This window comes from Amia ocellicauda, chromosome 19 (assembly GCF_036373705.1).
Source record: "Amia ocellicauda isolate fAmiCal2 chromosome 19, fAmiCal2.hap1, whole genome shotgun sequence".
Taxonomy (NCBI): Eukaryota; Metazoa; Chordata; class Actinopteri; order Amiiformes; family Amiidae; genus Amia; species Amia ocellicauda.
In genome coordinates this window covers 18,766,911-18,782,185 of record NC_089868.1, presented here as the reverse complement: position 1 = coordinate 18,782,185, position 15,275 = coordinate 18,766,911, and the positions used below count along the sequence as shown (strand labels likewise).

At 41.3% G+C, this 15,275-nt stretch overlaps 1 protein-coding gene across 3 annotated transcripts; it reads right to left on the bottom strand.

Annotated features, from left to right (window-relative positions):
* Positions 1-16: 16 nt before the first annotated feature.
* On the bottom strand, positions 17-13,248 carry dhx9 (DEAH (Asp-Glu-Ala-His) box helicase 9). Of its 3 annotated transcripts, none has more exons than XM_066691918.1 (28): positions 13,152-13,248; positions 12,408-12,536; positions 11,936-12,076; positions 11,750-11,858; positions 11,304-11,443; positions 10,857-11,005; positions 9,271-9,317; positions 7,666-7,802; positions 7,297-7,386; positions 6,975-7,136; positions 6,766-6,843; positions 6,450-6,641; positions 6,201-6,342; positions 5,974-6,056; positions 5,578-5,734; positions 5,035-5,132; positions 4,562-4,775; positions 4,352-4,446; positions 4,170-4,243; positions 3,888-4,040; positions 3,619-3,779; positions 3,417-3,528; positions 2,154-2,315; positions 1,912-2,039; positions 1,567-1,796; positions 1,261-1,376; positions 803-1,003; positions 17-683 (listed from the first exon to the last, which is right to left on the bottom strand). In XM_066691918.1, the coding sequence occupies exons 2-28, from the start codon at positions 12,516-12,518 to the stop codon at positions 383-385; spliced, it is 3,783 nt and encodes a 1,260-aa protein (XP_066548015.1). In that variant the 5' UTR covers positions 12,519-12,536; positions 13,152-13,248; the 3' UTR covers positions 17-382. The 3 variants fall into 3 exon arrangements, with proteins under 3 accessions (XP_066548015.1, XP_066548016.1, XP_066548017.1); XM_066691919.1 differs by lacking the exon at positions 13,152-13,248 and adding an exon at positions 12,981-13,072; XM_066691920.1 differs by lacking the exons at positions 10,857-11,005; positions 11,304-11,443; positions 11,750-11,858; ... (1 more) ...; positions 12,408-12,536; positions 13,152-13,248 and adding an exon at positions 9,829-9,955.
* Between the last annotated feature and the right edge of the window lie 2,027 nt (positions 13,249-15,275).

Genomic DNA, 15,275 nt, shown 5'->3' with positions numbered 1-15,275 from the left:
AATAATACCATTCCAGAAAAATAAATCTTAGATATTTATTTTAAATAAAGTTTGGTCAAAGTTAACTTATTGATCTACTGTATCATATCATTTATTGCATTCATATATAATCCTGGTACATCCCACAGCCTGGTCTTTGTTTCAGCTGAACAGAACAGAATGTCATATACAAGGAGGTGGAAATCTGGTATTTTACATGAATTGCAATGGAAAAGTCCTACAGCACTAACTTCATACGGAGTCAATCATTAACAAAAAACATGTTCTGAGGGAAAGTCTGACAGGAAGTAAACATAACCACTTCAACAGAGTATAACATGCTCTAGAGCAGAATTTATGAAAAACAAACAAAAGCTGCGTATCTTTTGTACACGGTTGCTTTCTAAAACCCCCCTCCCCCTCTGTAACCCCCGCCTCCTCCCCTGTACCCTCCACCCCTGTACCCCCCGTAGCCCGAGCCTCTGTAGCCGCCACCCCCACCTCCACCCCCTGCTCCGTATCCTCCCCCTCCGCCACCATAGCCGCCTCCTCCTCCTCTGTACCCTCCTCCTCCTCTATACCCCCCTCCACCTCCATAGCCACCCCTGTAGCCAGAACCTCCGCCGCCCTGGTAGCCCCCTCGCCCTCTGTAGCCGCCTCCTTCAAACCTCGGCATCTTGGGTGGCCGTGGCCCGTCCCCGAACCTGCGGGAAAGAGACACATCTGTCAATTACCCTACAATCTAATTTACAGCAGAGGAAAATCATGCCAATGTGGTTACGATGTACTCACAGATTTAAACTGAAATGAAAGTGAGCATTACCTGGCATTGTTCACCAGCAGGTTCAGGCCGGCAGCAGAAGGTTTGGAAATCTGGCGAATGAGGTTCAGCATGCGTTCATTCATGGGATCCATCTGTCTGATGTATTCTGGGTCTTTGGTGACTTCAACCACAAGGGCCTCCATTCCGGCCCTCAGAGCCGCAATGCAAGCAGCCACATCGTGAGACATCTTTAATTTGATCCTAAAGGGAACCAAATTATAGTATGATAGTTGGTTTTAATAGTAAAATAGTTTATGATTCTGTCACATGCCTACTCAACTACCTACAGAGGTCTGCACTCAATCGCAACATGAAACATCTAAAACAGAACTGGGAAGTCTTGATGAATATACAAAAAGTGTAATTACTACTTTAATCTGTGGATTAGGCCCCTTGGAATACGGTTCACAATACTTTCAGGAAAAGTGTACTTAAGTTACAGAAAATAAAGAAGTTACCATTCGTCAAGTACAATGATTTCACCATCTGAAGTGATTTTCTTTGAACCGAACAGAATGAGCTGCAGCGGGCTGACCAGAGTCATTCCTTTGGCAGAGATGGCCCTGGTCCTGATCTGTATTGTAAATATAAAAGGGCAAAAACATTTTTAACAGGATTAAAATATTTTATAACATAATTTTTGTCTTTTGTATTAATCATTTAATTGTCCTGATTTATGATTTGAGGATAAACATGAATCTTAAAAGCATCCACGATGAAGTTGGCAGTATATTCTCAACCCAAACATTCCTCTGTCAGCTCACCTTCTCTCCGAACACAAAGAAAGGCGAGGGATACTTCATGTCCTGGCTGCTAAAGGGACAGTTGACGGAGGACTTGTGGATTAAAGCGTTGCGCCCCTCGGTGGTCAGGATTTTCCTCTTCTCCTTGTGATAGCACACATTGGGGTACAAACCGAAGCTCAGCAGTGTGATCACCACATCCAGATTGTTGTCTGGTCCCACGTTATTGAACATCTGCGTCATCAAGCACTCTGGAAGGGAGAGGGGGAGAAAAATCAGCAGCTCTTCAGTTAAAAATATAAAATCCCTCTGTTTGTTTTTATTTTCTAATGAAGTCGGTTCTATAAGAAAAACCACAACGTTTACCTTCAGGAAATCCAGAGTTAATGAGGATATCCTTAAGCTGTACTTTAGCCTCCCACGTCATCCTCAGCGTGGCCATGTTTAGCCTCTTGTGTTCACAGAACCGATTCTCTGCATCTTCGCCACCCATCCTAAAAGACAGGACTTTCCTTAATGCCTATAAGCTCAAGGATACCTAGACTCACAAAACAATCCCAAAAGTACTATAAAGACATACTGTGCTAAATGGAAAACTGCTCACACACCTGGCATCATCCCAGGCCTGGAACACAGAGAGGAGGGCCACGTGATCGGAGTACCTCGTCCCTGAAAAGTTCCTGTGCACAAGGCCGAGGCGCTTCCCTTCATTAATGAAGGGCTCTGGGAAACAGGAAGCGGCCGATATGGTGCACAGAGCATCGCCAACACTGGAGGAAGAGCGGGGAGGAACAGATCACATTTCCGCTGAACTTTAACCACGATTTATGGAAGTGAATTAATCTTGTAAACTGAAAATAAAATCATGCTTATATATACAATACCAGTCAAAGGTTTTAGAAGACCTCAATTTTTCCAGTTTGTATTAAAATGTACACAGTTTAATGTATCAATGTACTCTGAAATTAAAGCATAGAACAAATAAACAATTGGAGAAATCATGGAATCGTTTTGTTTAACAAAACCTGACAAACCCCGCTCACTGTTGTGTTGTTTGCCAAGTGTTTGGTATCCCATGAAAGCCGAGACTCTAAAAATTAGGTTTTCCTAACCCCCCCCCCCCATTTACACCTTCCCCTTAGCATTCTGAAATGAGGGGATGGGGGGATACTTGGTCTGAGTAGGAATAAAAATCTCGGAAAATATTTATAATTATGACATATTCTGGAACCAGACAGTCTACTGATCAAAACAAGACCATCCATGTTTTGGTAGAAGCAACACACACCCGTAGAGAGAAAAATGTCAAGATGGAAAACAATTTTGCATAATTGGAGCTGAACTTCTCTGTGTTTCATAGAAAAAACACAAGCCTATTTGCAAAGAAATCCGATTGAAACTGACTGATCTGTGACCGTCTGAATGAGACCCCCCCCGGAGCAGACTGCATGTTTACCCCCCGGGCACTGAATGACGGCAGGCAACATGGAAACTGTGAATCGGATGTATGCGAGAATGAAACGCGCTGGCAGTGAATAGAATAAGCTTTCAAACGATGTGCGAATTGTAGGAATACAGTGTAACATCTGTGCACAGGAGCTGTGTAACACTGCCAAATAATGCTTAAGAGGGTGTAGTAACAGTATATAACTCTGAAATGTACATTATTTTTCAGTTTTTGGTAACCTCAACTTTTTTATTTTAACCTCTGGCAGTTTACCACTTACCTTTGTACCATTTCAGTATTCACTGGACTTAAACTGTTTAAATTTCAATAAAAACAGGATTAATGGGGGTGTTCTAAAACTTTTGACCGGTAGTGTATATATCTCGCATAAAAGAATATATACAATATCCACTATGAGACTCACTTGAAAATGCAGCCGATAATCATCATCTTTCCAAGGCGTGGTTCAATGGGCAGCTTGGCCAGGATCCTGCCCAGCGGGGTCAACTCATCATTGGTATCCAAAGCATCCAGTTCTTAAAAAAAAAAAAACATATTAAAGGCCACTTACTGCATTGAAAGGGGAGAGTGAATAAAGCCATTCAGTCACGCATTGAAAGCCGTACCTCTCAAAGTGTGCTCCGCTTCAATGACCGCATCCAAGGGAGGAGGCTCGATAGCTTTCGACAAGAAGTGCCCAATGGCCCCGAGCCGGAGGAGCTTGATGCTGAGGGCCACTTCGTGCAGAGGAGTACGAAAGATCTCCGGGGTCATGTGAGTTTCAAGTCTGGAAAGGAAGTTGACGCATTAAAAAAGAAAACAGAGGATTGTGTATTCAGTATAGATGTATTTATTCACTCGGCAAGTCATGAAAGGGGTTTGGACCCGGATTCACCTCTCAAAGCGCGCTCTGCTGCACAGGTGGAAACAGAACCCGGGTCTGACTCGGCCCGCCCTGCCCTTCCGCTGCTCCAGGTTGGTCTTGGACGCCCAGACGGTGGCGTAGTTTGTCATGTTGTTGTGCGACGTGAACAGTTTCACTTTTTGCCTTGAGGTTTAAAACACAAGAGTGAATAAGAAGTGTGATACAATGCAAGTACTGTGACCTTAAACAAGTTTTTTAATGGACAATAGTCTAGATAAGAGAACTGAAGGATTGAGCAGGCATAGCACTTACTTGCAAGAGTCAATCACATACACAACATCATTGATGGTGATACTGGTCTCTGCAATATTTGTAGACAAGATAACCTGTTAAATAAAAACATAAAACTATTTGTAGTATACTTTGCTAATACAGTACATGATTTTGTTAACTGATTATCTGTATGGTTACATTTCACAGACAAAGAACCCAACCTTGATGACATTATCAGGGACAGGGTCGAACACTTTGCGCTGCTCCTCTCGTGGGATCTGGGAGTGCAACGGCAGAATTTTGTATCGGTGACCCCCTGAGAGAGAGAGAGAGAGAGAGAGAGAGAGAGAGGGGAAAGAATGAGAGAATGTGATTGAAAGAAACTCAGGATGAGGTGAATTAGGAAATCCCAGGGTTTGAAGGCCTCTTACCAAAGTGTGGATTCATCTCCAGGTGCTTCTGCATTGAGTAGATGAGATTCCACCCAGGCAAGAAGACCAGCACGGCTCCGGGGACGTTGAGTGTCTCGATGTACTTCAGCAGGGCCTCGATCAGCTCGAACGGGGTCTCCTTCTCATTCAGCTGCGCCATGGAGGACTTGGTCTCGGGGCCGTATTCAGGTCCACACAGAACATTGCAATTCGTCTGGAGAAAGTGACAGAAATCAAATCGTAACACAATGTTCTGTTAAGGAACAGCCAAGTCAAAATGTCTTCGGTGGTTTCCTCTCAAATAAATGAAATAACTCCTCTTGGAGCTCCATGGCACACATGGGTCAAATGAAGATTAGACAACTGACTGAATGAAAGGAACAGTTTCACAAAAGAACATTTATTTGAATCCCATATAGCAGTTCATTCTAGTGTTAAATGTACCCACTGTATAAATAGGACAAATAAATTACCTCTTCATCTCCACCTTCTTCATCTTTGTCCTTTTTCTTTTTGTCCAATGGTGGAGGAATAAAATGAGTCATCTGGATACAATCCTCGAGAAAATACTCTAAACAAACCAAACAAAAAAGATTGGACAAATCAAGCATGCATTTTTCCATTAAATATATTCATAATTTGGGTGCATTTCTGAAGTGTTATTGTTGACCATGCTAACACACACACACACACACCAGGGAGATCTGGAAATCAATTTAAGCAGCATTGGAATGTGTGAGGAAACTGGATCACCCAGGAAAAAAAGGTCAGTTTCCAGAATATGCAAACTACACACGGACACACACCTGGGTCCCAGCAGCTGCGAGGTTAAGCGCTTACCATTGTGCCCCCACGCCAACCCAAACACGAACACACATCAAATTAGATCACACAAATATTTCATTATTTTATACTTTGTTTTACATAGGAGGCGCCTTTTCCCAAATAGACTGAAACTGAAATTGAAACGCTAAAGGGATAATTTGTTATACAAAAAACGTCAGAATAGTTCAAACCTTGAACTGGGAAAGTGCGTCCAAAGACCTCGATGACCGGGCAGTTGAAGTAGTATTCCCTGAACATCGTGGTGTCAATTGTGGCCGACATGAGAATGACCCGGACCTGAGGGTACGCCTGCACAACATCCCTCAGCACCACCATGAGGAAATCAGTCTGCAGATGACACGTTTGCAAAGCCGCTCATTGAATCATGCTTCTGGCAATATATTATTGTATTGTTCAATGTCAAAAGACTACCAACTATGCCCATGTATTTATATTATACATCCACCAAAACTACTGCCTAGAACCAATATTTGCAAAAGCAACCGGTTTTAAAAAAAAACATGGGTAGCCATCTTGCCCTGAAGCAATCTTGACATATATGACATTAAACAGGAAGCAAAACTCACATTAAGATCTCTCTCATGGATTTCATCCACAATCACATGACTTATTCCTCGGATACCTGATTCCAGTTTTCTCAGTAGGACACCTGCAAGTTTAAGGAAACACATTGATTACAAATGATTTCTTCTAGTGTCAAATAATTAAGTACTTTTGTTAAGCCCCTCAACTTCATAAAATAAACACTTTAGACTGATATGACATTCACTGTTATGAAATAAGAGCCACACACCTACTGTACAGAAGAGGATGCTGGCGTGCGGTCTGGGCAGAATGGACTCGAAACGCACGCTATAGCCGCAGCTCTTCCCAACATCCTCGCCTCGTTCACAGGAAACACGCTCCGCAACAGACACCGCGCTGATTCTGCGAGGCTGTCGGAGGAAACACGCACGATACGCCGCCATTGTGTTTGTAAACGTACATCTCTTGTTCAGACGGCTTAAAATCAATTAAGGTTGCTGTTCTTTCGTAACCTTACCTGCGTGACCACAATGTTGCAATCGGCAGCTTTCCCGTTCCTAATGAACTGATCCAGGATGTACTGGGGAACCTGGGTGGTTTTCCCACAGCCTGTCGCCCCTCGGATGATGACAACGGCGTTATTGTGGATCGTACTCATAATCTCCTCCTCAAACTTCTTCACGGGTAACTGTTCACGGTCATGCAGAATCTGAAATGTATGAAGCGTTACGTGAAAGTGAGGGTGATCAAATGGTCACCATATGCAGAGTAACACGCAGAATGAAGTTGAGGATTCAGAAGTGGCAGAGATTAAACGGGAAGTGTTCAAAGACCTTTTGCAGATCTTGATCTTCTTCCATCCGATACATCAGTTCATTTTGCAGATCGGAGCTGATTTGTTCTGGAGTGCACTGGACGGGAGGGACGAGAAAACTTCTGATTAAAAACACACGGATACAATCGACACCAATGTGTAATGTGCCCACCGTGCCATGACACACTGCATATAAAAGCATCACGTTAAGGAAGGATCTGCACTTACGAAGGCCAGAGGACCGTCATCGATGTTGCTGCTAGTCCAGGGGTTCCAGTTGACTTGAGGAGGGGACCACGGGACAACCCCAGCCATACCCTGCCGCTGGGAGGGCTCAAAATGGGAAATTTTCCCCTGGTTCAGTGACACTGGATTGCTTGAGTCCTGAGGCTAGAATAGAGAACCTCTTTTACAATTCAGGTGAATATGTTACCAATAACTAGAGAAAGAGATATTGCAGTAACGGATAGACAAGTAAACTAGAGTGATGAGGGGAATACTGAAATAAAGGATCTGCACACAAACAAAATTAGCATTTCACAAGTCTTACCACCGGAGGGATCTGAAGGCCAAGCTCCTGGACCACACTGCTCAGCTGCCGTTGCAAATCGTCGGCAATGTTGACTTCAAAGGCTTCCAGCTGGGAGAGGCAAGGAAAACGGTTTTACACACCGGTGGTACTCAACAATAATTACATGAAGGGCTGAAAATGTGATGTGTGTATTCCATCACACCATATCTGTCCGTAACATTTTTAATAGCATTTTCTTTTAAGCAAGGAAATGAAACGAGATTACATTTAATCATTAGGACCAGAGCTTTGAAAATAAATGCACTGCGTTTATTTTCAAAGCTCTGGTCCTCGTGATTAAATGTAATATCGTTTTGGTTCTTCGACACACAAACCTAACCCTCTCACCGTCTCTCCCTCCTTCTTTTTGGTTTGCCCAGTGTAAGCCTCAATCACTCCCAGGTGGTAAAGCTGTCTAACCAGAGACAGGGCACAGGACTGGGCAGCGAGCTTCTTGTTAGAGCCGTGCTCACGTCCGAAGATTTCTAGATTAAACGATCAATTATGGAAAGTCAGAAGCCATTGTCTAATAACATCACTGTAAACATCAATTTGGGGAAAAGAAGTTCCCACTCATTAAGTGAGTGAGTAATAAAATATATATATATATATATATATATATATATATATACATATATATATATATATATATATATATATATATACACACTCACCTAAAGGATTATTAGGAACACCATACTAATACTGTGTTTGACCCCCTTTCGCCTTCAGAACTGCCTTAATTCTACGTGGCATTGATTCAACAAGGTGCTGAAAGCATTCTTTAGAAATGTTGGCCCATATTGATAGCATAGCATCTTGCAGTTGATGGAGATTTGTGGGATGCACATCCAGGGCACGAAGCTCCCGTTCCACCACATCCCAAAGATGCTCTATTGGGTTGAGATCTGGTGACTGTGGGGGCCAGTTTAGTACAGTGAACTCATTGTCATGTTCAAGAAACCAATTTGAAATGATTCGACCTTTGTGACATGGTGCATTATCCTGCTGGAAGTAGCCATCAGAGGATGGGTACATGGTGGTCATAAAGGGATGGACATGGTCAGAAACAATGCTCAGGTAGGCCGTGGCATTTAAACGATGCCCAATTGGCACTAAGGGGCCTAAAGTGTGCCAAGAAAACATCCCCCCCACCATTACACCACCACCACCAGCCTGCACAGTGGTAACAAGGCATGATGGATCCATGTTCTCATTCTGTTTACGCCAAATTCTGACTCTACCATCTGAATATCTCAACAGAAATCGAGACTCATCAGACCAGGCAACATTTTTCCAGTCTTCAACTGTCCAATTTTGGTGAGCTTGTGCAAATTGTAGCCTCTTTTTCCTATTTGTAGTGGAGATGAGTGGTACCCGGTGGGGTCTTCTGCTGTTGTAGCCCACCCGCCTCAAGGTTGTACGTGTTGTGGCTTCACAAATGCTTTGCTGCATACCTCGGTTGTAACGAGTGGTTATTTCAGTCAAAGTTGCTCTTCTATCAGATTGAATCAGTCGGCCCATTCTCCTCTGACCTCTAGCATCAACAAGGCATTTTCGCCCACAGGACTGCCGCATACTGGATGTTTTTCCCTTTTCACACCATTCTTTGTAAACCCTAGAAATGGTTGTGCGTGAAAATCCCAGTAACTGAGCAGATTGTGAAATACTCAGACCGGCCCGTCTGGCACCAACAACCATGCCACGCTCAAAATTGCTTAAATCACCTTTCTTTCCCATTCAGACATTCAGTTTGGAGTTCAGGAGATTGTCTTGACCAGGACCACACCCCTAAATGCATTGAAGCAACTGCCATGTGATTGGTTGGTTAGATAATTGCATTAATGAGAAATTGAACAGGTGTTCCTAATAATCCTTTAGGTGAGTGTATATATATATATAATAATGGTAGGTAATATTTTATTCAAACAAATAAACTTGATTGATACTTACTTCTACCCAGTTGTCTTACAAAAATACTCATTTCAGCAATAAAACTCCTGCAATAATAAAAAAGTTGAGATCAGCATTTATATATACATTTCTTAAACACCACGCATTTTCAGTTCAAATGTTGTCTAAAATAAAATATAGTCTTCAGTTAAAAATAAACATTAAAAAATACTGGCTGGCAAGCTTGAAATGTCAGCTCAAGACTTATAATGTACCCTTTACTTTCAATTTGCCATTAACCTTTTCAAAGAAGGCTTCTGCTATACACCTGCATTGAATATATACATTTATATTTTAAAAAAGTCACAATTATTTCTCATGTAAATAACTGCATCTAAAAACAGAGTTGAACTAACAACTCATGAGGTGAAAAAAGTTTCTCCCGTTATTAAAAGCTATGGATGAAACATTTAATCGTAAGCTTCTGTTATAGCTTGAAAGATTTAAAAAAAAACACATATCCATTAGGTTATGGCTATAATGAATAGCAAACTCATGTACAGTATGTACACAAAGGAGGCTGTGATGTGTAATTGTTTAAACCAATGGAGAACTGACCTTTGAAGCAGAGCAGCTTCAAGAGACAGTGTAGGTTGCCTCTGAGAGGCTTATTATCCACCGATACGATCTATCTTGGATGTCAGTATGTTTCTCTGCCAGGCTTAGCAACGACCTTAGTCCCATCAGCCTTGTGTGCCTCCCGAACTCCTATTAGAAAGGTGACACCAGAAATCAGAACCTCGCACATTACTGTATTCCCCCCCCATTGGATGCAACCATGTGACTGCTTAGTGCAGCCTAAGTCATGTCACATGTTTTGTAACGTTACGGTAGGGATTTCTGGTGTTACCATCTCCACGATATTTTGATTAAAAAAAAAAAAAAGTAAATCGAGTAAAAAGGCACTGCGGTCCTTCATCTTAAGAGTTGCTCATTCATGAACTTACACCAACATTAATAAACACACTTTGCGACTAAAAGAACGCAAGCTTTAAAATGACAACCAAGGCATTTCTTAAAAAGGACTTGAGTGCTTCGAGACCTCCTGGGGGTTAGTGATACACCCAGGAAAGCTCTGTGTTTACAGCTGCCGGCCGAGAAACATACTGTCACCCCCGAGAGGCCAAACGAGAACCCAAAGCCGTAGCCAAACTTTCCAAATCAAAACCGCAATCAAATTTTTCCCAGCTAATCTCTCCCCATAAAAGCAAGAGAGACGACTGGCTGATTCGGACTTGTTAGGTTTGTTCTTTGTTTTCCACAGAAAGAAAGGCTGCAGCTTCAACACAGTATCTGAGAAAGACCGGTGTTTTCTTGTGATGGGAAACTAGAAGTTCCTTTTTTGGGAGTTATTGTAAGATTCAGCAAACACACATCTTACTGACTATTATCTGGGAATTGTTCCTTGTAAAACACTACACGAACACAAAATAATACATTTAACATACATTGTGAATTTAAAATCTACTTGAAGTGAAGTGCATGATTTCACAGATAAAAACATGTATGTTCTGCGTCATAAAACGTTAAATAAATGAACTAAGAAACATTTTGCAGCCAAAGAAACAGCAATAGATCCCCCAGACCTGTTGTGGTCAGGCCCAACTTGGCTGTATTTGTAGTCTGATTGGTTTTTTTCTTTCTGAAAGAACTGATTCAAACGCGCTTTAGCATTCTCCAGGGTCCAGTTTCCATGGAGTCCGGCATTCAGATCCACTTCTTCAGATTCCAGAGTCTTCGAGATGAGAAACAAAATTAGCACCGTGAATCACTATCTTCATGATAATTACAAGAACAACACTGTAGTTTCCATTTTAAGGTAAATCTGGGAATTATTAGTCGTACACAGCTTTACTCATTGACTATTAAAGCCTATATCAACACCAAATAAGATGCTAATCAATTTAATTTGTCAAGTTAAATTATGAAATACATCTGCAAAGATTAGCTACAAGTTGTGACAAGCACCATCATTAGCTAGTTGAATAACATGATAAATAAAGCTACAAAAATAACAGTAAACTGTGCCTTACAGCCTGCGCTTCTTGTTCCTCTTTCCTGGAATAATAATCCTTCAGATTGGCTCCACGATCCCACTGGGCATTGTTAACGCTGGAATATCCCAAACCAGTGACTCCTGGAACAGGCCGAGAACTAGGTCCTGCCTCGCCACCTAAGTCATTAAAACAAATTAAGAAATAATACAGGATTAGTTCAAGAGCCTATTTAATAAGTATTTAGTCCTGGGCAGCTTTCAACACTGGTGACGATTTATACTAATGCAATAATTTCATAGTATACAACTCAGAGAGAGTTAAATTGGAGACATTTATGTTGTTTTAAATATATAGCCTATATGATCAGATTTGACTGTTCTAATCTTGTGAATTTGTCTTTTTCTTCTGCATCAGATTTGCAAGACACTGGTATTCCTTTAGCCTTTCTTCTGCACAAAAAACAAGCGGTTGTGCTATCTCACCTTGCTCAGACTTCACAACCAGATGGGGAGGAATGGGTCCACTTGGAGGAAGGTCCCCAAAGCCGCCTCCGCCTCCGCCATCGGTGATGTCAGGCTCTGGAATACTTGCCTGCAAGATATATAGATAAATACCTGCCAGAAAGGGATCACTATCATTTGAAATGATGCAAACAAACTGACACTAACCCCCAAGGCAGGAACTTCGGCCGCGTTTACTTCTCCCATCCGGACGAGGTAATTGACAAAATCCCGTGCAGCGTTGGCTTGAGCATCCTTCTTGTTGGTGGAGTTCCCCATCCCCGTGTAGTTGAATCCTTCAACTCGGACCTGCATCCATTCATTAACATGCGATCAGTGCGTCTTGTAACATGTAAACGGCATCTCTTACACATGTACGAGACTTTGCTAACAGTGCGAAACAATGCAACAGCAAATCAGTATAATTAAAGGAATTCTGCACAAAATGTCCACCTCCAATGATGTGAGCTTCAGGTGTTTCATGTACGGTTTTGTGGCACATGATGTTGTACAGTGCGAGTTTCATTTTACCTGAAGAATCTGAAGATTGCACTGTTTTCAGAAAGCATTTAAGTGTATATATTACAATATTCCCTGACATAAACATCCCAGACTGGGTACAATTCAAATCCACACGTACTTCACACATGAACTTCTGTCGGTTCTTGTTTCCAGCTGCTCGAACATCATAGTTGGGGGTTATTTTCTTCTTCCCGCACCAGGCGTAGAGGAAGTTTTTGATGTCCCCCATCGTGCAGTCAAGGTTCTCCTGCAGAATACAAATATCAGGGTGAATATTTCCCTAAAATAAAGTGAAAAGTGAAGCTCAACATCATTCATTCATTAATCACATAACAGTTTTGGGTGATGCAGACATACTGTCTATAACACACACACACACTATCACAATGTACTTGCACAAGCTTGTTAAAGAGTCGATGCTTGCTTTTATTAGGACAATAATTAATATATTGAACAGCTGTTGGACTACAATCAGGTGGCTGTATTTCAGATTTTTGTGAACTAGTGTTCCTAATGATGTGTCAAACTAAGTGCACACTTGATCTTGATGCAGAATCGTATGCAGAAATGGAGGTCCGATTTGCGTGCAAAAATATTTCAGCAACAACCATGCAAAAGCAACAGTTGCATTAAAACAAATCAATCTTGTATGCTTTTACCCAAATCTCATAACACAAGCAGAAGAGCCTACCGGCGCAACAAGATAGGCCCCAATACGGTGTTCATTTACAGGTCTCGGGTTTCATTAGCGACACAATTTCTACCTGGCACGACATATTTCGTAGCGTTGTGCAACAATGCTTTCATAGAAACAAACAAAAAAACAAGCAATGAATGCAATTTAGAGCAAAACACAACTAACCGGAACACAGTCCTGCAAACAGACACCGATTTGCACGCCGTCAACAAAATGGATGACCCGGAAATGACCTCAGCAGGGGGCGTGGTCAAAGCGTGCAGCTGGAGCCAGACGCGCAGCGGACAGACTGCGCAGGCGTCGCTGCAGCTGCAGCTCTCTTACTCAAAGTGCACCCTGTCCTCTGCCTGTTGGGGTAATGCAGTAACATCAAACTGCATTTATCTGTCATTCGCTACCCCTAACATCGAGCCTGAATGATAAAAAGCATTCTGCCAAAGACAACGTGGAAAACACACATGCGCAGACTATCTTCTCCTGGAGCTGTCATTGCTCGGCTGCTGGTAGTTTGCAGTAGTTTGCAGGAATAGTTGACCTAATCCAAGATACAACACTTATTGTGCTGTAAAAAAACACGTATATCTAAAGCTAATGTACTTGAAGGAACGTTTACAAAGCGTGCAATATGGATAAGTAATCGATATGTCTTAGTCTACCTGGACTGTTTCACTTTAATGGTATTGTAATTATAAACACCGACATAATGGTAATATACAGTGCAAAAGTGTGGGAAACGTGTCAATCCGTTCACAGTGCCTGGTTTCCTATCAGCAGATCCGCTCGCTAGGGGTCTCTGTCTCTCGGTCTTGCTTTTCTCTCACAGTGATGTATTTTTGTTGCTTTAGTTTATCTGTAAAATGCCTCACCGTACAATGATATATGTAAAATAAAACAAACAAGCAAACAAACAAGAGGATCAAACCTGCTGGATAACTTCCTTATCTTACTAATTATGTATGTACTCTCTCTCTCTCTCTCTCTCTCTCTCTATATATATATATATATATATATATATATATATACAGTGAGAGAGAGAGAATACATACATAATATATATACAGACACACACACACACACATATATATATATATATATATATATATATATATATATATATATATATATATATATATATGTGTGTGTGTGTCTGTATAATGTGCTGAAGTGCTGAAAAATACAGCCCGAAACAGCTTTGAAAATACTTAATGTTCGTGCAAAGCCTGCATTAGTACAAACATAAATAATTATCCTTCTGCTTTCTGAGGCAACAAATACAATTTTAGTTTTCACGATTCTAATATAAAAGAAAGGAACTAATGTTGGAAATGCTGACAGTCCTTGGTTCTCTTAGCAAACTGTAGTAATTATTCTCGACATACCTTGCCCTGAGAAACAACCATTTGCACATTTTGCAAACTAACATTGTAATGCATTGCACATCTCTTAGTATAAGAGAAGCTGCTGTGTTCATATTAGCAAGGCATTCATCTTATCAGAGTTACAAACTGTGAAAGGCCATTCCTCAGAGGTAGGCTCATCTTTTATTTTCCATTTTTCTATAATGTGGGCTTAGTTATCTAACCAAAAGCCAGATCTAGTTTCTTTCCCATAGACATATCCATTTATCATCTTCATTTAAGACAGTTATGACATGATATGCCTACAAGACAGATTCTCTGCTTATACCCTTCGAGGAAATGATTAATTTATTCAATTTTTACAAAACCAAGTTTTATTAATTTCTATTCCTCCTACGAATTTTATTTATCAGGTTGGCATCTCAAAGACGATGAAAGAGGACATTCAAAATGTAAAAGCTGGAAAATGAAGATGGCAATAAGTCAAGTCGGTGGAACTGAGGACTATATATAATCCTGAGTGCTAAGTGGACCCATATGAAAATAAGCATAGTATATATGTTCTGTTTGCTATCCTAATAACACCTTGGCAACCGAATATGGAATTGGCCAGTTCACACACAGCTAAACACCCAGAGAGTGCAGAGTCATAAAAGAAAGCTTAAAGGACACGCACACAGCTGTTAAGTCCCATATCTCATTAAAGCTGCTCCAATGCGAAAAAAGCAAAACAAACAACAACACAAATGCAGGCCCTTTGTTTTACAATATTATTGATAAGTAACCAACTAATACACAGGAGCCCTTGAAGTCCTGTGACTAGAATTAAAAGAATGTATTATTTATTTATATCCAGTTGTATCTGATTAGCCATTAACAGTGGTGCAGGCTTGAAGAGCACACAAAGAAGATCGGCCTTAATTGGATTTCT

What these genes read in the sequence shown, in the direction of transcription:
- dhx9 (XM_066691918.1), bottom strand. Translation starts at nt 12,518, where the DNA reads ATGGGGGACATCAAAAACTTCCTCTACGCCTGGTGCGGGAAGAAGAAA. An exon ending in AAGATCAAGATCTGCAAAAG is followed by an intron (nt 6,642 to 6,765) that starts GTCTTTGAACAC and finishes CATACATTTCAG; the next exon opens with ATTCTGCATGACCGTGAACA. An exon ending in TCCCTGATAATGTCATCAAG is followed by an intron (nt 4,244 to 4,351) that starts GTTGGGTTCTTT and finishes TTTATTTAACAG; the next exon opens with GTTATCTTGTCTACAAATAT.